Source organism: Diabrotica virgifera, chromosome 9 (assembly GCF_917563875.1).
Source record: "Diabrotica virgifera virgifera chromosome 9, PGI_DIABVI_V3a".
Taxonomy (NCBI): Eukaryota; Metazoa; Arthropoda; class Insecta; order Coleoptera; family Chrysomelidae; genus Diabrotica; species Diabrotica virgifera.
In genome coordinates this window covers 1,004,838-1,029,434 of record NC_065451.1, presented here as the reverse complement: position 1 = coordinate 1,029,434, position 24,597 = coordinate 1,004,838, and the positions used below count along the sequence as shown (strand labels likewise).

Sequence of the window (24,597 nt, the reverse complement as noted above, 5' to 3'; positions counted from 1 at the left end):
TTTGTACAAAGCTTGCCTATTGGAGAAGAGAATGAAGTATAGTAGGTATATTCACTTTATTGAAAAAAGTGTCTTTTGTGTAATTGTGCAAATGTAACATATTGAGACATATAAAAAAAAACACTCATAAATAATGGGCCTGAGCATTTCTAAGAGTACCTGCATCTGTAACAGTTTATATGTAGAGTCTGGGAGGCTGATAGTTAGATAGATCTGTCATCTAAAAGTTTTTTGGCTACAACACTCTCCAGTGTTACCACACGTAATGTATGCCACAGCTTCAGAAGACACTAATACAAGAAATAATTTTACCGCAGTTGACAACCATCAAACTGCATGAATAAATACTAAAAAACTATTGTAGTGCACTACATCTGATCGAATACATCATAAATACATGAATCAATATAAAACTTGACATATTTCAAGTATTTAATCAAACTGCAACAAAAAACTAATTATAAAAAGAATAACCTATATCGAATTCTATACAATTGCTGAAAAATTAAACAGATTAAACCTGTAAAAGTGAAAAAGTGAATTAGAGATGCTAGAAGGAGGAAATAATTAGTTATTAAAATGTCTAGAACATGGGAAAGAAACCTGCGAAGGAATTTGTTATTAAAACAATTACGTTCACTAAAACTAGCATTACGAGGTCAATCTCTTGTCTGGAATAAAATTAGTTTCATTATTATGCATTAAATATGACATGAATTTCTGAAATATAAGGTCTTAATTACATTTAACTTTCTTTTATACAGAGTATAACAATCTATAGCTCCTTCAAAAATACATGCCATCCTACACCTAATTATCATTAAATTTTGTAATATTATTATATCTTTCAATACTTTATTTCTTTTATAGTATACTAAATACCTTTTGGAACAGGTTACTAATACATATAATGGATGAATTAAGTAAATTCTAGTTTTTATTCACTTTAGATAAAAAAAAAAAAACGTTAAAAAATGTACCTTATACAATTTTTAACGTTTTCTTTTTGTGACTAATAACACTACAGTCACGTAGTCTATACTTACGTAAATATGCTTCCTCCTGTTCCTTATTAAGATTCTGTGGTAATATGGTAGGCATTCCAGGAATAAATATTTTCTCATGTTCGCTACCTCCCCATCTAGACCTCCTTTTTCTCCTTCTTTCATCGTCACTGCTCTCTATTAGAATAAAAAATAGGTATGTAATAAAGTGGTAAAATATTAAAACTCTGGCAACACAGCAATAAGGAACTGCAAGTTGCCTATATTTGGCACAACTAAAAACATACTCAACATGAGACTTCAATCATATTCAGAATGAATAATAGGAGAATACCAGAACAGGTTCAGACCAGGGAGATGACAATTAATCCCATACATACAGTGGAGTAAATAATTTAAAAATCAAATTCAAAAATATGCGAATAGTGGGCCTAAAGAACCCAACAGCAAAGATCAGTTTCAACGGAACAACTTCTAAGGAGATCAAAATGAACAGAGGCATGAAACAAGGTAATTCTATCTTCCCAAGAGTGTTTAACCTAATGTTGGAAGCAATAAGGAGGACAAATTTCGAAAACAAAAATTTCGAAAACCACAAAATAGAAAACAGAGGAAAGAATTCTGAAAGGCAAACAAACATATAGAATGAATAGAAATCTGCTGAAAAGCAAAGTAAGAGAACAAAGATAAACCTATATACGACTTTATTAAGTCCTGGTGTTACATATGGGATGGAAACAACTATGATTAACAAGAACGAGGAAAATAGCCTTCTGAAATTTGAATGAAAAATAATGAGAACTATACTGGACCACAATCTAACAAGAGAGGGAGAAAGAATAATGACATTGAAAAATAAATGCTCAAATTGAAGAATGATTAACCCTCGTAAGGCGGTGCGGGGTGCAGCTGCACCCCAGACCTCGTTTTTCTCACCTATCTTTTTTAATAATTTTTTTTTGATTTCTGTCCATTTTTTTATTCGCATTCAATTCAATTCTAAACGCATTCCACTTATTACAGCATTCACAACTCTTGGCGTTTACGTGTTTTTTTTAGAAAAATGACTAGATTGCAAATGATGAAAATTTCATATCTTGATTTGGATGTTTCTCATGTTCCACATGGAGCTAAGGGGCAGGGTCGGTGTTACTTATGTCGGAGAAAAAAAGACTGAAAGTCTCTGTATTATGTGAAAAAACTTAGTGTTGTCACTGTTTGAAAACTGTCATGTATTTGTTTTGCAATGATAATAACTTTTTTTAAGAAGATATTAGTACTTTTTTGTAAAATTTTGTTTCATACTATAATAAATTAGTCCTAATTATCTTTCAAATCAATTTTCCCGACGTTCACATACAAAAAAAGGGTTATACAGTTGGGGTGCAAATGCACCCCGCACCGTTGTTTACGTAAGAATCTAAGCACCGTCTTACGAGGGTTAAGTGGAGAAAATATAGTCAAATATATAAAAGCTCTTCACTCAGAATAGATAGGACATATCGAGGGGTTCGAGCGAAAACCCAATAACTAACAAAACCATTGTTTACAGATAATCGTGATTAAAGATTTTAGGATGTTTAAAGACGATTTAAAATAGTCAGAGGAAGTTGTATTGGACAATTCGACGTAACTCTCAGGATCGAATTGTTTTGTAATGCCTCTTTGTCCGCTTCTTCTCGATCAACGATGGTAAATAAATGTTTGAGTGTGGAGTAAAAAATATGGTTTTATTGACAGCTACTTACAATTACACTAAAGATGTTGTTCAGGTAACTTTCTATTATAGACTGCCCTTAATGACAGCTACTGATAATAATTACACTCGGCATAACTTCTAAAAACGACTTACGCACTTGTTAACAAGGTAACTATTTCAATTAGACTGCGACCCAAACTAGTCCCTTTGGTTAATTTAAATCTCGTCAAAATATACCATTCATCAATAAGTTGCATGACAACCGAACTACGGACTTTGCATGTTGAAAGATTGCAACTACAGTTTAAAGGAAGCTATTGCAAAACTTATAAAGTTCAATTGGAAAATATATTATTTGGCAATCTATTAAGTTTGCAGGTTGAATGGACTCTAGTTATTAAAATATTACTCGATGTTTTCCAATGTTTCAATTAAACACGGTGAAACTATAAAAGTTTAGGAAGTTAAGAAAGAATGTGAGATTACAAATTAAGGGATTAATTTGAGATTGAACATGTATCAAACATTTGTTATAGCCAAATGGTAGATAATTTAATATTTAGTTAGAATAATTTATTTTAAGTTTAATTGATACATTCTTTTTAGATAATTAAAAGGTAAAATGTCTTCTTCCGATTCTTCTCGTGACAGATTCAAACTATGAATTTTTTATCTGCATTTTTTACACCTTTTTTAGATACCATATATATCGTATTTATTCAAAGGGAAACTTCATTTTCACTCAAAAAAAGTTCAGACCTGAAAGGGTTAATGTAATATGAGGACTATTTGTCTCCTAATGCAGCCAAAGTGTTAATGAATGAATGAATATAATAAAAAATGTATAGATATTGGGTGGAATGCATAAAATTTAGTAGATGCTATTGCTTCAGCAAATAGTACCTACTTTGTTGCATTTTATTTTACATAAAAGTAGGTGCTTTTGTTGAGAACAACATACTACACAACAGAAGTACCTACTACTGACCTGAAGTATCTACTACAAAGCTTAGAGCCAGCCGTGTCCGCATTACACCAATCGAGATGGAACTAATTTTCCATGTGCTTGTGATTTGTGAATTCACATTTTTACGTACCAAATTATTAGAATTGTACATGAGCAAAAATGAGCGACTCAGATTCCGAAGTGAGAAAAGAGTTACGTGAGGATGAAAATGAACAATTGTTATTTGTTAATCTTCTTGAGAATTATTAAATTTTATTTGATAAAAGAATGTTCCCAAAAATTAAAAACTTTCTTTCTAGTTTGTAGATTTTTCTATTACTCACATTCATAAATGCTACCATATTGTAACAAAAAAATACCTATGCGTAAGTTGTCCATCCACCAACTTCATTTAAACTGAAGCAAATCGTCTGTATACTACAAAAACCAGACAAATGTCGAAATACCGAAATCGAGAAAAAACGTTTTTAAAGTTTAGTGCTTTATTTTGAATTAGGTGTACCAGTTGTGTTTGATATTCGATATGCTAGTGAAAGATGCATATATCAGAAATAATATTCTATCATTAGTTTGAAATAGTTAAGAGACCTAGCTGATTAAACCTAAATTTAAGATCGAGGTGGGATCACTTTCCTGGTTTTACCTGTAAATCAAAATAAATCACACTGTATTAAAGACACTTATCACCTTTTTACTGAATATGGTAGATATACAGCAGTAGAAATATATTGTTGTCCGGCAAATATATATGTGCGCTTAGTTGGTTTTACATGCAACAGAACTTTGATTTTATGGAAGTAAGTAGCGATATATTGTTTTATTTGAAAATGAAAAGTTGGTTAGGTGTAATTTATTTGTTTATTACACAAATTATCTGCTGAATGGTAAGTCGTATCATTTATTGGGTTTTACCTGTATGTTGAGCGTAAAAAGCTGAGAATTTTGGTATACTTAACTCAATATTTTAAAATTTGTCATTTATCTGGTTTTCGCAGTATACTGACGAAATATTACTAAGCTAGCAAATACTTCAAAAGCGCAGTACATCCTTTTATGTATCTGGTAAATAGTAGCAGATGCTACGAAGGAAAGTAAATGCTTTGTAAGTGTATCTTCAAAATCTAAAAAACTGTAGTACATACTTGAAGCATTAGCAAGTACTACGTTTTATGCATTCGACCCATTGTAGTGATGTAATGTACATGTCAATATCATTAAGTAGTGTTGCTGAAAAGCTACTTGTAAATCTATATACAAGAAAACCATTAAAATACTTAAATATCCCACAAATGATTCTTATATTAAAAAATTACTGAATAAACATATTAACTTTATTTAATGTCAACAATTTACCTGTAGACATATTCGAATTGCCATCTCCCTCTTTTGAAATCAAACTGGCGAAGTTTCTGGTGGCAGCTAGAGTAGCAAGGGTGTCTGCTATCATTTTATCGCCATCGGGTTCTGGTGGCGTTATAGATCGCTCTCTTTCACGGCGTCTTTCGCGATCGCGATCACGACTTCTGCTTCTGTCCCTTCGACGATCCCTATCTCTGTACCTGTCTCGAGATCTACTACGTTTCCTATCGCGTCTGTCTCGGTCTCTGTCTCTAGACCTGGAACGGTCTCGCCTGTCTCGAGATCTGGAACGATCCCGTCTCCTCGACGAACCCATAGTTATATGGGAATTTTTAGAAATGGAATAAATGGTTGATGTTAAACACGTTCACTTAAATAAAAAAAAAAGGCTCCTTCTGCCTTCTGTACATTGACGTAAAATGACTGTGTTGTGTGTGACGTGACGTAAACGTATTGATTGACAAATGACAAATACCATTGACAGACAACCGCAGAACGCGAATGAAAAGCTGACAGACATGCGATGTACAAACTTTTTTATTTATGAAAAAAATTGAATTGTACTATAAAATACACATAAGAAGTGCTTCTAAACGTATTTATATTGTAAATATTTCCAAACTTATCATAATAGTTGTAACAGTTCCTATTTCACATATTTTTTATCCCTGTCAGTTATGCAACCAATATCTCCAAATTGTGAAGTGAATGGTTTGTTAGTGATAAATATCAAAAATACCGTTCCTATCAAATTTATTCTACAAAAAATAAATTCAAACAAAGTGGTTTTATTGTTACTTATTTACCAGAATAGTTATTATACTTGTATAATAATAATTAAAGTTAATGAAGTATGTGCGTTATTTAAATATTGGCATTTGCTTGAAGTTTCTGTTTTATGCACAAAATGTCAACTGTCGTTACTATCTGCACTTGCGCGTTTAACTTTCTTTTTCGTTGGATGTCTTTGTAGGTAGTGTACAAAAATTTATTATTTTTATATTCTAAAAAATATTCCGCATCCATCTTTATGGATATTGTTTTTTAATTTAGTTCAGTGTTAAGTTGTATTAAAAACTCTCTCGTAGGTGTATTTTTTCAAAAACATCGTACTTCGAAAAATAATATACAATATAAACAGTTGACTTGAAAGTATGGTTATGTGTTCTAACAAGGTGTTTTTTACTATTTTAGGTTTTAAAAATGGGAGCCTACAAGTATATACAGGAGTTGTATAGAAAAAAACAAAGTGATGTTCTTAGATTTTTACTGAGAGTGAGAGTGTGGCAATATCGCCAATTGACTAAACTCCACAGAACTCCCAGACCCAGTCGGCCTGACAAGGCTCGCAGAATGGGTTACAGGGCCAAGCAAGGTAAATAAAACTCTTTTCTATCATTTAAATCAACTGTTGTTTAAATTTCAAACCATTTTAATGCCCAAAAGTACTTTAGATGATTTTTTTTCCTAATAGTTTCCTGATACCTTGTCTTTGTTTTAGGTTTTGTTATTTACCGTATTAGAGTACGACGTGGAGGACGCAAGCGTCCAGTACCAAAAGGTGCCACCTACGGTAAACCCAAAAGCCATGGAGTTAATGAATTGAAACCTGTCCGTAACTTACAAGCTATTGCTGAGGTGAGTACTACATGATATTGTGCTTATGTACAGAACTATATTAAAAAAGAAGCTGTTTATCTTTTCTTTTTATGATTGAAATGTCTTGTTTTGTGACATAATTAATATTTTGAATTGATGTCACTATTTTCGCCTATATTGTTGTCATACTTGAAATTATTTGATGTACATCTGTATCATTCTCTCAGGTAGCACAGCCACAATATTCTACTTCTTCCTAAGCTTCTTTTTCCTTGAAACTGTATAATCTATTGGAGCAAGTTGTATCTCTCTCCACATGTAATTTTCTTGTTTTGATTGTATTTAAGATATCCATTTCTTTATTCATCTTTATCAGAACCTCTTTGATTGTGACATGTTCTGTTTGCGATATTTTCTGGATTCTTGTATACATCCATCACTTGTATGATTCCAATTTTTTCATTGATGCTGGATTCAAGATTAAGCTTCTATTCCACAAAACAAGTTGAGAAAACGTAGCACCTAGCTGACCTAACTCTAGCTCCAACTTCAAATCTCTTGTAGAGCACTCTATTTTGTTAAAATTTGCTCTAGTCTTGTGCCATATTTGGTGACAATATTTTATACTTTCGAATCAATGTCACTATTTCCATCTATAAATTCTAGGTCCATAGTATTTATTACCTATGTATTCTTGGTTGTAATTTTTGTAGTATTTATAGTTATTTTTTGTATTCTAGGAACGTGTAGGAAGAAGGTGTGGTGGATTAAGAGTCCTAAACTCCTACTGGGTAGCCCAAGATTCAACATACAAATATTTTGAAATCATTTTGGTCGACCCCTCACATAACGTAAGTAATAAAGAAAGATATATTTTGTTATAATTTTATTATTTTTTTCTATATTAGATTGCATTCTACATGCTACATAAATTTAGAATCTAGATTCTACATAAATTTAGAAAATAGGAAAGACATGAGACTGAGTTCCTGAAGTGAAAAGCCAAAGAACTAAAATATTTTTGGGACTAATCCCAAGTTGTGGAATATCTGCTTCACCTACACTGACAATTTGTCTTAACACTTTAATTGCCACCAATTTTTGGTTAGTTTCAACAAGGAGCCAATTCAATATCCCTCATAACAATAGTTTTTAAAAGCGGATCTTTTAAGAGTCAGCAGCAACAGTGTCTATGCAGTGTTTGGCTCTTATCAGAGCCATCAGCAGTGAACGAGTTAATTACACATTTCAAATATGAGGCACATTCAAAAGACATTTTCATTGTTCAGGTGTATTCTTGGAGCAACTTTGGTTGAGGATCCTCTGTTTGATTACCTGAAAACAACTGTAGTCTATCCCACATACAGTTATAGCAAATGTACAATATTACACATCCTATCACATCCAATCATAACAGGAAACCGGTTATACTATGGTTTATTTTTTAACCAGGAGGAGTAAACTAAAAAGACAGATTCACACCCAAGAAAGTCACTAGAATAATCACCAAATACATTTTCTTTTTTTGGTTGATCATGTCGGCCCTCAACGGTAATCTATAAACGTTATATTAATATGTCGCTAAAGAAGTCCAAAAACAACTGCTTTTTATATAAAAGCAGACTAAAAATCTCAAAATTAAAGGAATAACGCAGAAAATACAAAAAATCGCCGATATAACTTAATTAACCTATGAAATGACAATAATTGTGTCAAAATTTTATAACAGTGGAGTAAACTTGCCTGTGGTTGGACCAATTACAAACAAGCATTACTGCGTGGTAAATTTCAATCACTCCTCTTGGTTAAAAAACAAACCATATGACAGTAAAACCATTGTGGTGGCTATAGCTCAATGGCTATGTTAATGGCGTAACAAGTTGAAGGGCCTGAAGTGGATTCCAAGCACATACATGAGGAATTTTCAATTTCTAAATTAGCTGAGCTACCACTGTGCTTCAGAGGACACATAACATAATAGGTACTAGTTATTTAAGTGGTCGTTACCCATATTTAGGGACGCTTACAAAACCTGAAAGTCCCAACACTAGATCTTAGCCAGAAGGTTATCCAAACTTCAATTTTTTTACTGACAGTGTAAATAAAGTCCTAGAATGAAAACCTTTCCTACAGTTTTTTGTTTATATTTTAACTATATCAATAACTGCCCAATTTACTTCAGCTCTTCAGTTTTTTAAGATTATCCTGTAAATTATGGAAAAATATTCCTACCTTTAATAACAAAAAAAACAACAAAAACTCATGGTTGATGTATAACTGCTTCAGCAATCGTTTTCTAATTTTTATCAATCCACATGTAGATATTTTTGTAAACCTTTACTTATAGTACAATTAGAAATTTTTGTTTCTAGGCTATTCGCAAGGACCCCAAAATTAACTGGATTGTCAACTCAGTACACAAACACAGAGAACTCCGTGGCAAAACTTCCTCTGGCAAATCATCTCGTGGTTTGGGCAAGGGTCACAGATACTCTCAAACCAAGGGAGGATCCAGGCGTGCCGCTTGGCTCAGAAGGAACTCACTGCAATTGCGCAGAAAACGTTAAAATTTATTTTTTTATAATTAGACCAATAAAATTTACGGATTAATATTGTTTTTTTTATTTAATAACCTGTTACATGAAAGTTAAGAACACATTTTATGAATGTTCATTCATTTTTTTAGGAATATGTTTTTGTTAATAAACTTCTTGATATTTAGAATTTTTTTGTTGATGGTTTCATATATGAGGGTCTTAAAGCCAAAGTGGTGTAAGTCATTTTTGTGAAATGATGTAAGTCTTGCTTTATATCCTTGATAAATAGACCTCTTTTCATTGGAAAATCAGGAAAAGTGGTGTAAAGATTTAACCACTTTTTCTTCTAACATATATCAATATTACTTATATCATTATTATAAAATAAGGCTTACATCATTTCAAAAATATGACTTACATCACCACTTTGGCTTTAACCCATTCATTTGACTTATGTAAATACTTTGTATATTGACATCAATAAACTGAATTGAATTGAATATAAATAGTCCTGAGATACCTAAGAGACGAAGCTTTCACAAAGTGTCTCCAGTGAACTCAATATTTTTGCCTAGTGATTTGATTTCAAGCCAGGATTTTCATTCATCCAGTGCTACCCCTCTGTAAGTTTGTTAGGTCTGGAGAATTTACCATTTTTAATGTTTTTGGCAGAAAATCAAAGGTCTGCTCTATTTTCTCCAAATCTTGAAATAATTAAAAATTGTAAATTCTTGATAATGTTAATCCGTGACCTTCTGATTAACTGTTGCCTGCCCGCAATTGTTTTTCTCTTGGTGAATCGTAAATTCTAAAGAACATCGATGTTTCTTACAAAAAGCTTCATAACAAATTTCTGCTGTATTTTTCCCAAAACTTTCATTAAAAGTGGTAGATTTTTTTTATGAACTGTTGCCTGCCCGCAATTACGTTTCTATTGGGGAATCGAACTTAAAAACCGATATTTCTACAATAAATTAAAAAAACTACAAATTTATGACCTATAGGTATCTAGAATTGGAAAGCGAATCCGCCAAAATTTAAACTGTCAAATTAATTTATGCAACCAGTAATGCATTATGTATCGCGGTCGCGCCTTCACCGAATTCCTAAAAATCTAAATTGACAGTAACTTTCGGCCGTGTCTACGCAAACAAATATCCGGCAGAATTCGTAACTAAATTGAAGTTGTTAAAGTATATTTATTCAATTTTATGCAATAAATATCTTACAATATATTTATTTTTGGCTTATTTATAACCTTGTTGTTTATATTATTAATAACTATTATTTAATCCTGATAACTAATGACTCACGGACTCAGTAATAAATTTACTAAAAAAGAAGAAGTCTTATTTGACGTTTCACAAATAAGGTTAGGGATGTATAAAAATTATTAAAAATATACTTTTACAAATTAATCCATAATTTACTTCGGCAAAAATGTCAGCAAAAACTGTGGCCACTGCAACAGTGAGAGCAGTTAAAAGGAGAAGTTTGTTACCCACTCGGGCAGCATTACTTCTGGTAAGTGTCTTTAAATGAGTACTGTTCTTGGTTTTTGAAAGATGCATCAAATAATAGAAATTAACTATTTTTTAGACCCCGTCTGCAGTTAACAGGATAAAGGATATTTTAAAGGATAAAAAGCAATATGTAAGTAACACTGTTTGATCATTTTGTAGTCCTAATATTGAATAAATGTATAACTACTACTTAAGAGTTTCCACAGTTTTCACTGTATTCCTTCACATTTCTTCCATTCTTTCCAGTTCTTTTTGTTTTGCTAGTCCCCTTCCTCCAGATTTCTCCTTTTCATTGCTTTGTCTATTTCATCTTTGAAAGATCTTGGGGGTCTGCCTCTCTTCCTTGTTTCTATTGGGCTCTACTCCATTATCCTGTTTATCCAACGATTTTGGTCTGCTCTTCTGTCATGTCCGTATCAGGTTAATCTCTTTTGTTCAATATAATCTATTATATATGAGTACATTCCCATTCTTTTCTTAATCTCTTATGTTATTTATTCTTATTCTCTTCTTTCTTGTTACTCTGCAGCTTCTCCATAGGAATCTGTTGCTCTTATTTTTATTTGGTTTTCTTATTTATTGCCCAATTTCCACACCCATAAGTGTCATAACTTCTTGTCCTAGTGTTATATATTCTTCTGTTTGTTTTTATACTAATGTTCTTATCCCACAGTACCAGGTTCAATTTTTGTATCTAGTCTCTTGTTTGTCCTAGTCTATTTTTTATATTTTCTTCAGTGATTCATTTAGTTTCCTTTCAGTTTGATAATATGAAACCTACACTAGGTTCGCTTTCAAGATGCAGTAGAAATAAACAAACCAAGACACGTTAAATGCTACTAGGAGCACTCCCGAATCATAATTTACAATGTATAAACTTTGGAAATCATGATTTGGGATTTACAATGTATATACATTGTAAATTATGATTCAGTTGCGCTCCTAGTGACATTTAACGTGTCTTGGTTTGTTTATTTCTACTGCATCTTGAAAGCGAATCTAGTGTAAATACTTGTACTTGTCGTTTCTTTGATTTGTTTAACTTTGTCTATTTCCAGTTGTTTTATTTCTGTATTCTCCGTTGTTAGATATTCAGTTTTCTTTACGTTTATTTCCATCCTATTCTAAGTATATTCCTGTTCCAGTTTTCTTGTCATAAAACAGGTCATCTTCGTCTTGTGCAATTACTATTGGTTGTCAGCAAAATTTAGGGCATATAGGTATTCCCTTTACTGATATACCCATTCCTTCTTACTTTCTTTTCCATGGTTTCAGGGTATTTTCCAGGAATATTTTGAACAGGATAGGGGATGTGGACCAGCCCTATAGTAGTCCCTTTTTCGTCTCAAATGGACTGCATATCTATGCATATAGCTTTTGATAGCTACTTTGTTATTCTTGTTGAGTGCTTTTACTGCTTTTATTAGTATTTGTGGAATTTCGTTGTCTTCCATGGCTTTCTTTAGCTTGATTCTAGGTATCGAGTCATAGGCCTTCTTAATATCCAAAAAAGCCAGATGGATGGATCTATTTTTGGCCATTCTTTTTTCTATTAGTTGTTTAACTATGTAATTGTGATCTGAGCATGCATTGATATTGAATATTGATACCAAAATTGATACCAAAGAGTTGTTGTTATGCAGATCATTAAGTATTATCATTAATTCTAGAAAATTATCATTAAGTATGTATGTTCTAATTAACTTAAACAAAAATGTTTTTATATCTTGATGATTAATCAATTCTTATCTTGTAGATTGGACTAAAAATTGGAGTGCGACAAAGAGGCTGTAATGGATTGTCATATACTTTAGATTATGCTGAAAAGAAGGGTGAGTATTCGTATTTATATGATGAAATGACTAACACAAGCTCAAGAACCAACTTTATACATATGTACGCACGTGCGATCACAGCGAAATGCAAACTGCCTTGGGCGCTCTTGCTAATGCTGAGAGAGCTAAAACCGGAAATGGTAATAACGACACAGGCGCAATACAGGGTGAGGCAGATAAAGGGCCTATTAGAAATATCTCGAGAACTAAAGGCAACAGACTCATGAAAATTGGCACGAAGGGGTTTTGAAGAGTGATCTATTTAATGAAAAGATTTTCATCTATTTGCTACTTCCGGTTATACCGGAAGTTGCTTATAACTTCGTTTTTTTAAATGGGACACCCTGTATATTTTTACATTTTTGGATTTTACTCGAAGTCTTATTTCTTAAAATATGAGGTTTTGTATTGTTATACAGCAGGGGTGGGCAAACATTTTTTAAAAAGGGCCACAAAATGTTCTTGGTCTATTACTGAGGGCCGCAATATTTGTTACCTTAACATGTTCGAATTTTTAACTTTTTACTAATATTTTGTTAAGGAGGGGGGGTATGGTTTGAAATCAACAATTCAAGCACCTTATTTTGAATTTTATTTGAAACTATGGTAGAATTATTTTATTTTTAAATTAAATAAACATATTTAATATAATATTGAAAAATAAGCCAACGCAACGGTGGCAAATTTCTACAGACACCTCAAAAAAAAATTTTTGCATTAAACATCAGAACTTGTAATTGGATTATATGAAACAAAAAATTCAAAAATATTTTATTAGCATGAGTTTCTTGTTGAGGTAACGCTCTCGAGTTTTTTAGTTTTAACGATTTTTGAGATTTTTAAATCACCCAGAAGTCAAAATAATGCTTTTTTTTGTAAAAAGGGTAAAATCAACATATTTATTATCGTTAAACAAAAAATAAGCCTAAAAAATATCTCCATCGAAACTGCCTTACCTCACGAAATGCCTAAAGAAAATTTATGAAAAATTTCAGGTGGATCTGTCAAGTAGGTAGCTTTCGGGTTACAATGTCCACTGCCTTTGATAAAAGTAGTTTTGAGAAAATCGCGTTTAAAGTTTTGACAACTTTATTTCCAATTTCTTTTGTCTGTCAAAGCGTAAAGTGATGCACATCGGAATATGGTTTTGAATCGCAGAGTAATTTACAAAAGAGAAGGTAACGAGTTTTTTTTGGTGCATGCTTAAATCGGTGTATTCAACTTAAAATAACAGAGAAACGGTCGATTTTAGGTGTAAAATGTTTCCAATACCTTTTGTAGTTCTTGAAAAGACCTTTAAAATGAGCAATATTAAATGTCGATTACATTCAAACTAAGCGAAACATGCTGCAAGAAAATTGATGACTAATGTATTTTAAGAAAAAAATGAGAAGTATATTTAACCCCTCATCAACTAGAATTTAAATGCATCGTTTTTTTTGTACATACAATACATTTTATTATAGTGTTACTTCTATGTTCAAAAAGTTGGACGGGTATAAAATGAATTTTTTTTGAAAAAAAATAGGATCAAATTATAGAGCGCATTTTTAAATTTTCTTAAAAATCTTCCTTTTTCTCCATATAACTCGAAAATGATAATAAGAGATATGAAAACAAGATACTTTACAAAAATGTAGGGTTTTTTAGATAAAAATTTTGTTCTTAATTTTCATTACTGTATCTCTTATCATTTACAAGTTACATGGAGAAAAAGGAAGATTTTTAAGAAAATTTAAAAATGCACTCTATAATTTTTTATCTTATGTTTTTCAAAAACCATTTATTTTAAACCTGTCCAACTTTTTGAACATAGAAATAACACTGTAATAAAAGGTTTTGTATAAGGAAAACAATGCATTTAAATTATGGTGGATGATGGGTTAAATATACTTCTCATTTTTTTCTTAAAATACATTAGTCATCAATTTTTTGCAGCTTATCTTACTTAGGTTGAATATGTAATCGACATTTAATATGGCTCATTTTAAAGATCTTTTCAAGCACTGCAAAAGGTATTGGTAGCATTATACACCTAAAATCGACCGTTTCTCTGTTATTTCAAGTTGAACACACTGAGTTGAGCATGCACCAAAAAACAAACTCTTTTCACCTACCATATTATCTCTTTTTGTATTATAACTAGAAGATTTATGAACGAGCCTCTTCGTTTTCTTATAAGTTACAACAATATTTTATATAGCTATTTTAGTTAGATGCATAGTTTTTAAGGTATTCGCAAAAAACCGTCCGAAAAGGTGATATTTTTCAATGAAAATGGCCAATTTTCAACCACGAATAACTCAAAAAGTATTGAGTTTTCAAAAAAAATTATAGAATAGAATTAGGTTCCAAAAATTTATAGGGTATATACATAGGGTAGACTTTGAATTAGGAGATAAGTAGAGGCTATTCCCAAAATTTCATTAAAATCCATGCAGTGGGATATAATTCGGAGGTAATATCCTGTTCTTGCTCTCATTGACTGGCGTATAAAGCAATTTCCTCTCCTAATTCACAGCATCTTTTAAGAACCTTTTTTAAACTTAACCATCGAAGATGATTGTGGTATAAGACATCTATGTTCTGTTTCTAACTCTTCCAAAAATGCTATGAATGCACGATGATTTAGTCATTTTGAACGAATACAATTAACAATATTAGTTATAATTGAAATGACGTTGTCTACTTGCAAAACATTTTTGCATAACACCTGTTCTGGAAATTGTGTATGAACGTAACCTTTAAGTTTTCTCAACATTACAATATTTGCTCCTCTTAAATTTGGTGCTCCGTCGCGCGTCGGTTGTTACACTTATTAGGTGGTTACGGGTTAATTTAAAAATTTTCAAACAGTTCCTGATTAGTTCAAAAATATCGTTTCCATTTGTTGAAATTTCATGGATTTCATTGAGGGAGCTGACAAAATTCTGTGCCGGAAACTCAAATAATTGCCCGCGTTATGTTGAAAATTTGCAGAAAAATCACCTGCTGCGAAAGTGTCAATTAATAGCTGCATTATCTATATTTATTTATTAATATTGGCAATAATTTTAAAAAAATCTTTAAATGAAAATAATTTACTTTTTTCCGCGGGCCGCAAAAAAATGTATAAAGGGCCGCATGCGGCCCGCCCCTGTTATACAGGGTAGTTTAAAAGATAATTACGTTTTTTTATTAATTTTGTAGCAAGTTTCACACCCTGTAGAATTAAAGTACTTTGACATCAAAAACTTTATTTATGTTCAAATGATTTTTAATATAGTCTACTATTGTCAGAAATTATTAGTATAGTTGATTATTGAATTTTAGTATACAGGGTTGGTCGAAACTCGGAATGAAAGTATTTTGATATCTCAACCATTATTGGGAATTTTAACGATCAGTCTAGATTAATAGGTATTTATTTCCGAAAAATTATTTGTGACTGAATATTTTCAAGGCCAACCTAATAAAATTTCACGTATTTTTTGTTGTAATTAATGTTTGGCTTGAATCACCAATAACTGACAAATTAAAGCAGTTAGGTATAGGGAATACTTATAAAATAAAAAAGTACCATAAAATATCATTTCAGTACAATACTAAAATACAGGGTGTTCCATTTAAGAAAACTCATAAAATATTCATTCCGTGTTTTGACTAACCCTGTATACTAAAATTCAATATATAGCTATACTAATAATGTTTAACAATAGTAGACTATATTAGAAATCATCTGAACGTAAATAGAGTTTTTGCTGTCAAAGTACTATAATTCTACAGGGTGTGAAAATTGCTACGAAATTAATAAAAACCCGTAATTATCTTTTAAACTACCCTGTATAATAATATAAAACCTCATATATTAAGAAAGGAGACATCGAGGAAAATCCAAAAATTTAAAAATATACAGGGTGTCCCATTTAAAAAAACGAAGTTATAAGCAACTTCCGGTATAACCGGAAGTAGAAAATAGATGAAAATATTTTCATTAAATAGATCACTCCTCAAAACCCCTTCATTCCAATTTTCATGATTCTGTTGCGTTTAGTTCTCGAGATATTTCTAATAGGCCCTTTATCTGCCTCACCCTATATACAGATTCTAAGATACTCGTAACTATATTATTATAACATTCCACAATGAAGGCAATGCCTAGAAGAACGTGTTAGGCCAAAAACAGATTTTCCATATTTTAGGGTTATGGCACTATTAAAGTCGGGGTGTGACATGATGAAATGACTTTTACTGTAGACCAATGCCAACTTTTAAGACACTTTGTTTTCTTTTAGGAACAATGGACGAGGAGGTGATTCAAGACGGTGTAAGAGTTTTCATTGACAAAAAAGCACAGTTGACACTACTAGGTACCGAAATGGATTTCGTAGAGAGCAAACTTAGCTCAGAGTTCGTTTTTAATAATCCAAATATAAAGGGAACCTGTGGGTGTGGAGAATCTTTTAGTGTATGAAACCAAAGGAAATTAAATAAATAAATATATGTGTGATATATTGTAGCTTATAGTAACTAAAAATAAATTATAGTAAACTGTTAATGTTGTTTTCTTTTGATATTTCACTTCTTTTTTCTAATAACCCTTAGTGTCCTTCAAGGCGTCCTATGTAGGGTTCCACCTCTTATCCATTTTTTCCATTCACTTCTATTGGTGGCCAGGTTCTTCATACCTCTTACATTCTTGTCTCTTTTCATCTATATCATGGATTCAGTTCATCCATGTCTTCCTCTGCCTTCCTTTTTTATTTCTTATTTTGGCTTCATGTACCTTCTTTGTTAGTCACTTTTGCTCCATTCGCTCTATGTGGCCAAAACCGTTGAATTGTTTGTTTTCGATCTTCCTCATTAACGGTTATTGCTCCAGCTCTCTCCTTATATTTTCATTACTCTTCTCTTCTAGATCCTTTAACAACTCATTCATTCATATGCTTTTGTTTTTGTAACATTGCAACTTTATTTTTTTCTTTGTATCCATTTTCATGATGTTCTTCTTTGTCAGTTTTGATATCCGTTTATTTCGTGCATGGTTGTTCTGTTTAATTTTGGGTCGGATTCTGTATCGAACCATTCTTTCCTTCTTTTTATTTCCCTCTATGTCATAGCACCCCTTCAGTTGAATCCAAAATGGATTAGTTTATATTTTTCCATATTTTCTCTCTATTATTTATTTTAGCATAGAACTCTTGACGATGTAATTTCCTGTCTCTTTTCTTCCTCTTTATAAGGAATTCTGCTTGTTCATTGGCAGATTTATACCTCTATGGAAGGTTTTCACTCCATCTTTTGCGCAGTCGGCCGATACTTCTTCTACCGATTGGTGATTTATCTCTTGCTATTTTGACCACATGTGTCTTCCCCATTCTGCTTCTGTGGTTATTCCATTATTTTTTTTTCGATTTAGTGTCCATTCACTTTCCTTTCGGCCTCTAAGCGTATTTCCTGTAATTCTTCCCAGTACTCTCATCTCTGCCGTTTCTAGTAGACTTTGTATTGTGGCTGTATCGTGTCTTGTTTCTGATGCATATGTCATTATTGGTCTTACACTGGCTTTATAAATTCTTGACTTCTCACCTCGACACCTTCCGGGCTTTATAGCTGTCCCAAGCTAGAAAAAGGGATGATGGTTTCATGACAAGGTCTAATAAGAACAGCCTAACACAGAACTGGTGCGGGAGCACGCCAAATAGAATTCTATTTTACTGACGTCACGTTGCCTAGCAACCGTCGATTCTCCCATTATGAAATTCTATTTTGTGACGTCAGCAAAATAGAATTCTATTTGGCGTGCTCTGGGCCCTGACTTTAAAATCAATGATTGATGTTTAATAAAGAACATGAGACATGTTGTATTAATTACTTTATTAGAAGTATTTATCATCCAATGATACCACACGTGTTGCATCCCGGTACAAATCGTCCTTGTACTTGTCCCGGTACATATGGTCCTTGTACTTGCACTTGTCCCGGTAGTACTTGTACTTGTCCTGGTAGATAAACAGGATTTCCCTGCACCACTACAGGATTTGCTGGTTGTTGATGTATAATGACTTGTGGTGGATCTCGACTATCACCAATAACAGCCAACGCACCTTGACCAAAAGCATCAGCTACACCATTGGCTATTTGTCCGAGACTAGTTACAACTCCGCTAAGACCAGTGGCTCTCAGGGCTACGGGGTCTCTAAAACCATAAACGTTATCATCCACAGCATCTTCAATTGCGAAGTTGTCGTTGACATATCTCACATCAGATAAGTCATCTTCCACGCCAGCATCGTTATGGGGATGAAGATGATGAGGAAAGCATTGGATGTAAACGGTATTACAAAGGACTACCTAAAAAATATGTAATTTTCAGTTGTATAATTTTATACAGGGTGGGCCAATGAAAACAGCCCACCTCGATATTTGACAGTATTTATTGGATTTTAAGGAAATGAGGAAAAAAAGGACTTTTGTTCTAACACATTCTCACACATTCTAACACACAGTGGCGGATCCAGAAATTTTTTTTTGGGGGGGGGTCATGGGTATTGATAGTGATTTAATTACTTCTCTCTGATGCAAGATCACTTAGTCTTATCAACCCTAGGATAAGGTGGTTTACAATTATGGAGGGGGGGGGGTCATGACCCCCTGTGACACCCCTGGATCCGCCAGTGCTAACTCATTTTCTAACACGTTCTAACACATTTTTACTATACATACATCTGCCATCATATCAATCACATATTATTCAGATTATTAATAATCTCTCTCTCTCGTTTTACTATTTATGGAAAAAGACAGCAAATACAAAATATGTGATTGATGTGATCATTCATGGGTAATCTTTCATTTTTCCGACTGTATATAATACCGGGTGTCCACTGATATTTCCCCCCATTTTAACTGCCTATAACTTCTAAACGGCTAAAGATAGAAATATGCGGTTTTCTATGAAATGTCGTTTTTTTATTTTTATTTATTTTAGTAAAAGTTTTGTCTGAATGGATTGAATTTTTTATATCGCTTTCAAATACAAGAAAATGGCGGATTTTTGAAAAAACATTGTTGACTTTTTTTAATAGAACACCCAGTATATTTTTTTGTAAATTGAAAGAAAGGTCATTCACCTATCCAGCGATATAAGGTTTTTTAAAATCGGTTGTCAAATCACTGAGTAATTATTTTTTAAAATGAGAGGTGCAACGTGGATATCACATACCTAAATAACATAACTATTAATAAGCAAATTGATATTGTTATGTGATTTCCACATTGCATCTATCATTTTAAAAATTAATTGCTCACTCATTTGACAACCGATTTAAAAAAAATTATATCGCTGGATAGGTAAATGACCGTTTTTCAAGTTTTTAAGTAAATGACCATTTTTTATACCGCTTTTAAGTAAAAAATGGCAGATTTTTGAAAAAAAAACGTTGACTTTTTTTATTAAAACACCCAGTATATTTTTTTTGTAACTTGAAAAACGGTCATTTGCCTATCCAGCGATATAAATTTTTTTAAAATCGGTTGTCAAATGAGCGAGCAATTAATTTTTAAAATGAGAGATGCAATGTGGAAATCACATAACATAATTACAATTTGCTTAATTATGTTATGTAGGTATGTGATATCCACGTTGCACCTCTCATTTTAAAAATTAATTACTCAGTGATTTGACAACCGATTTTAAAAAACTTTATATCGCTGGATGGGCAAATGACCTTTCTTTCAATTTACAGAAAAATATACTGGGGGTTCCATTAAAAAGAAGTCAACAACGTTTTTTTTCAAAAATCCGCCATTTTTTTTCGTATTTGAAAGCGATATAAAAAAATCAATCCATCCAAACAAAACTTTTACTAAAATAAAACATTTCAGCGAAAACCGCATATTTTTATCTTGAGCCGTTTAGAAGTCATAAGCAGTTAAAATGGGGGAAAATATAAGTGGACACCCGGTATAACAATTGAAATAGAACTAAGTAAAATACGAAAAAAGTTATAGTCACTTACCAAAAGAGTTAGAGATTTTGGCCCCATTATGATTCTGGAGTAACTGCCCTGGAGTGACTTAAGCGTCGAAATGTATAACAGTAATTTTATTGCTCCGATAAAATTTGTAGGTTGCATTCAATTAAGTTTTTATTTTGTTTACAGTTTATGTCTTCTTTATAATTTTATATTATCCACCCTCATTTTTACTACTAATTATAATTTTGTAGCATCGAAGAATCTCCCACACTAATCTAATTCTATACTTTTTTTTAATGTAGAATGTGCACATCCACGCAGACTGTTACATACAAATCGATTAGACGAAGAATAGGTTGACGAAATAGAGCGTCCCAAGCGAGAAAAAAGGATGAGTGTCTTATAGTAAGGTACCGGGATAGCATAACAACACCGACTTTATGATATTTAATAAAGAACATGAGACATGTTATTTAAATGACTATATTATCATCCGATGATAAATACTAATTTACACAAGGTGCTTCTGGTATATCACAAGGTGGTTGTGGTATTCCACAAGGTGGTTCTGGTATTTCACAAGGTGGTTGTTCATCGCTACCAAAAAGAAAATCTGCTCCTTTAACTACAACATCAACTATGCCACCGGCCAGTTGTCCCAAACCACCTAAAAAATATAATCCAAGGCCGAGGCATCTAACGGCAACTGGGTCTTTCAAATCAACTTCGTTATTATCCACAATATCTTCAAGTGGGAGGTTGTTGGTAACGGGCCTCACATCAGATAAGTCATCCTTCACAGCAGCATCGTCATGGGAATGAAGATGATAAGGAAAGCATTGAATGTAAACGAGATTACAAAAGAATACCTAAAAAATATGGAATTTTCAGTTATATAATTTTATACAATGATATAATTTCACTAATGTATAGGGTTGACAGACCTGATTGAGTATTCCCACCATCAGAACTGACCTCCGAAACACCTGACGCCCAAGTTGACTGCGAAGGCATGTTATCTTCTGCAGTTTGAAGGGTTTTTGGACACCAGGTGTACCGGGGTCAGTTCTGATGACGTATTCTTGTTCAGCAACCCAAAGAAACCCCGAGTAATCTGCTTGCTGCATCAATTTAGTGCAGAAGACGTGCCTTAGCAGTGAACCTGGGCACCAGTGGCTCCGGTGGTCGGTTCTGATAGCATATTTGTCTTCAACGACTCCAAATAGCACCGAATAACAAAATATGGCTCTTAATACACCTCTTTTGGCATGTTTATGCATTATTGGACGCATTTCATGCACTTTAAAATGTAACTAATAAGCATTTCTACCCTTTTTTCTATAGTATACTTTTTATTGTCATTCACATTGAAATTATACCACACGCTCTGTTTCAAAATAGTCTCGGTTACAAAATAGTTCGATTGAACCTAACTTACAAACTTTAACTTAGTAAGATTTAACTTAGTACAAATTTACTCATAAAAAAGTTACAGCCCTTTGAAGTTACAAAACGAAAATCGATTTTTTTAATATATCGAAAACTATTAGAGATTTTTTATTGAAAATGGACATGTATCATTCTTATGGCAGGAACAACTTAAAACAAAATTATAGTCAAATTTGTCCACCCCATAAAAAATTTATGGGGATTTTGTTACCTTAAACCCCCAAACTTTTGTGTACGTTCCAATTAATTCATTATTGTGGTACCATTAGTTAAACACAACGTTTTTAAAACTTTTTTGCCTCCTAGTATTTTTTCGATAAGCCAGTTTTTATCGAGATGCGGCTTCTTTTTTAATACATTTACGTAAAAATTTTATGGAGGTTTTGTTCATTAAAACCCCCCAAATGTTTGTGTACGTTCCAATTAAACTATTATTGTGGTACCATTAGTTAAACAGAGTGTTTTTAAAACTTTTGCCTCTTAGTCTTTTTTTCATAAGTCAACTTTTATCGAGATGTAGCTTCTTTTTCAAAATATACCGAAAAATGTAAATTATAAATAAATTTTCAGATTATTAACAGGTGTACTTAACCATATAAAAATATGTGCTAGATTCGATAAATATTCAAAATATTTCGATAAATACATACTGGCAAAGTATTAAGAGGCAAAAAAGTTTTAAAAACATTGTGTTTAACTAATGGTGCCACAATAATAATTTCATTGGAACGTACACAAAAGTTTGGGGGGTTTAAGGGAACAAAACACTCATAAAATTTTTACGGGGTGCACAAATTTCACTTTAATTTTTTTCTAAGATGTTGCTGCCATAAAAATGCCGCATGTCCATTTTCAATAAAAAATCTCGGAGTTTTCGATATATGAAAAAATAATCGATTTTCATTTTGTAACTTCAAAGGGCTGTAACTTTTTTTGTGTGCACTATTGTATATAGGTAAGTGAGGTTCAATCAACCTATTTTGACCCCAGAATCTGTGGTATAATTTATGAGCAATCTTTTCGGGACACCCTGTATAGTGTGCTGTATTTAAAATTGGTTTTATTTTGTGCTAAATGCCCTGGTCTATTAAATAAAACTGAGTAAAATACGAATACAGTTATAGGTTATAGTCACTTACCACCAGAAATACAGTTTTTTGCCTCATCATTAAGTATAGGAGTACCTAGGTACTGTTTTTTTTCGATTTAATATAAAATATTTATCAAAACAATTGTTATAATAAAAAAATATCCTTGACTTCGTTTAAAATGTAATTAATATTGTCAAGATTAATTAAAAATACCCTTTTTTATCATATTAATTAATATACATTTTAAAACAAACAATAGTTAATTAATATACTTATTAAAACAAACAAAATAAAAGAATATAAAATAGTTTACATATTTAAACAAACAATAGACTATAGAAAACAAAGGTTTTAATTTTCATTTACAAGTAAATAATAAAATGCATGTAGGAGGGGTGGGCGCCACTATAAAATAAATATAAACATAAATAAATATAAATAAAGAAGTCAATAGTCAAATATTTATATATTTATTGTATATATTTATGTTTATTTCTCTCTATCTATAAATACATAACAAATATAAATATATTATAACAAAGTTATTAACAAATATAACAGACAGATAACAATTACAACAGATTGAAATTAGAATAGAAATGATGTTTTTTGACTCTTTACTCTTGCTACCTTTAAGAATTGTTTAAGGATTCTTCTCTGGTCTTCAATCTCTCTATAAAGAATAATCTTTACTTACATAGGTAAATGTCCATTTCAATTAATATTCAGGTTATGGTACAGAAATTCAAAGATGTTGTACATCCGGTTTATATTTGTTTTATTGACTTTGAGAAGGCCTTTGATCAAGTGAAACATACTGAAATGATTGCAATTCTTTAGCAGGTAGGTATTGATGATAAAGACCTACGCATTATTAAAAATCTTTACTGGCATCAACGTGCAAACATCAGGATTAGCCGTGACACTTTATTGAAGCTCGTATCTGCCTTGATTTCTCATTATATGTCCCAAATACTGCTGCTTACGGCCCTTCACGATGTTGACCCTTAATGTTAATTAAAAATACCCTTTTTTATCATATTAATTAATATACATTTTAAAACAAACAATAGTTAATTAATATACTTATTAAAACAAACAAAATAAAAGAATATAAAATAGTTTACATATTTAAACAAACAATAGACTATAGAAAACAAAGGTTTTAATTTTCATTTACAAGTAAATAATAAAATGCATGTAGGAGGGGTGGGCGCCACTATAAAATAAATATAAACATAAATAAATATAAATAAAGAAGTCAATAGTCAAATATTTATATATTTATTGTATATATTTATGTTTATTTCTCTCTATCTATAAATACATAACAAATTTAAATATATTATAACAAAGTTATTAACAAATATAACAGACAGATAACAATTACAACAGATTGAAATTAGAATAGAAATGATGTTTTTTGACTCTTTACTCTTGCTACCTTTAAGAATTGTTTAAGGATTCTTCTCTGGTCTTCAATCTCTCTATAAAGAATAATCTTTACTTACATAGGTAAATGTCCATTTCAATTAATATTCAGGTTATGGTACAGAAATTCAAAGATGTTGTACAT

General features: G+C 31.8%; 5 protein-coding genes across 6 annotated transcripts in view; 2 read left to right on the top strand and 3 right to left on the bottom strand.

Moving 5' to 3' along the window:
• Positions 1-5,469, bottom strand: part of LOC114324904 (splicing factor 1) — a 33,852-nt gene extending 28,383 nt beyond the window's left edge. Inside the window, exons 1-2 of the mRNA XM_028272810.2 lie at positions 5,024-5,469; positions 1,047-1,181 (exon numbers count right to left, since the gene is read on the bottom strand). Of these exons, the coding sequence (XP_028128611.2) occupies positions 1,047-1,181; positions 5,024-5,345 (457 nt within the window). The 5' untranslated portion in view covers positions 5,346-5,469. The remainder of the gene's footprint in view (positions 1-1,046; positions 1,182-5,023) is intronic.
• Positions 5,470-5,872: 403 nt separating this feature from the next.
• LOC114324903 (60S ribosomal protein L15) lies at positions 5,873-9,238 on the top strand. 2 transcript variants are annotated; one of them, XM_028272809.2, is made up of 5 exons: positions 5,873-6,002; positions 6,224-6,404; positions 6,531-6,667; positions 7,369-7,479; positions 9,001-9,238. In XM_028272809.2, the coding sequence occupies exons 2-5, from the start codon at positions 6,233-6,235 to the stop codon at positions 9,193-9,195; spliced, it is 615 nt and encodes a 204-aa protein (XP_028128610.1). In that variant the 5' UTR covers positions 5,873-6,002; positions 6,224-6,232; the 3' UTR covers positions 9,196-9,238. The 2 variants fall into 2 exon arrangements, with proteins under 2 accessions (XP_028128610.1, XP_050518822.1); XM_050662865.1 differs by having other exon boundaries at positions 5,994-6,113.
• Positions 9,239-10,468: 1,230 nt separating this feature from the next.
• Positions 10,469-17,060, top strand: LOC114324908 (iron-sulfur cluster assembly 1 homolog, mitochondrial). Its single transcript, XM_028272814.2, has 4 exons — positions 10,469-10,689; positions 10,765-10,818; positions 12,445-12,520; positions 16,798-17,060. The coding sequence occupies exons 1-4, from the start codon at positions 10,606-10,608 to the stop codon at positions 16,974-16,976; spliced, it is 393 nt and encodes a 130-aa protein (XP_028128615.1). The 5' UTR covers positions 10,469-10,605; the 3' UTR covers positions 16,977-17,060.
• Positions 17,061-18,362: 1,302 nt separating this feature from the next.
• LOC114324901 (uncharacterized) lies at positions 18,363-20,692 on the bottom strand. Its single transcript, XM_028272807.2, has 2 exons — positions 20,524-20,692; positions 18,363-18,856 (listed from the first exon to the last, which is right to left on the bottom strand). Exons 1-2 carry the CDS (start codon positions 20,638-20,640, stop codon positions 18,395-18,397), a joined length of 579 nt encoding a protein of 192 aa, XP_028128608.1. The 5' UTR covers positions 20,641-20,692; the 3' UTR covers positions 18,363-18,394.
• A 221-nt stretch (positions 20,693-20,913) lies between these two features.
• On the bottom strand, positions 20,914-23,217 carry LOC114324902 (uncharacterized). The gene is made up of 2 exons (XM_028272808.2): positions 23,070-23,217; positions 20,914-21,350 (listed from the first exon to the last, which is right to left on the bottom strand). Exons 1-2 carry the CDS (start codon positions 23,097-23,099, stop codon positions 20,988-20,990), a joined length of 393 nt encoding a protein of 130 aa, XP_028128609.1. The 5' UTR covers positions 23,100-23,217; the 3' UTR covers positions 20,914-20,987.
• Positions 23,218-24,597: the final 1,380 nt, after the last annotated feature.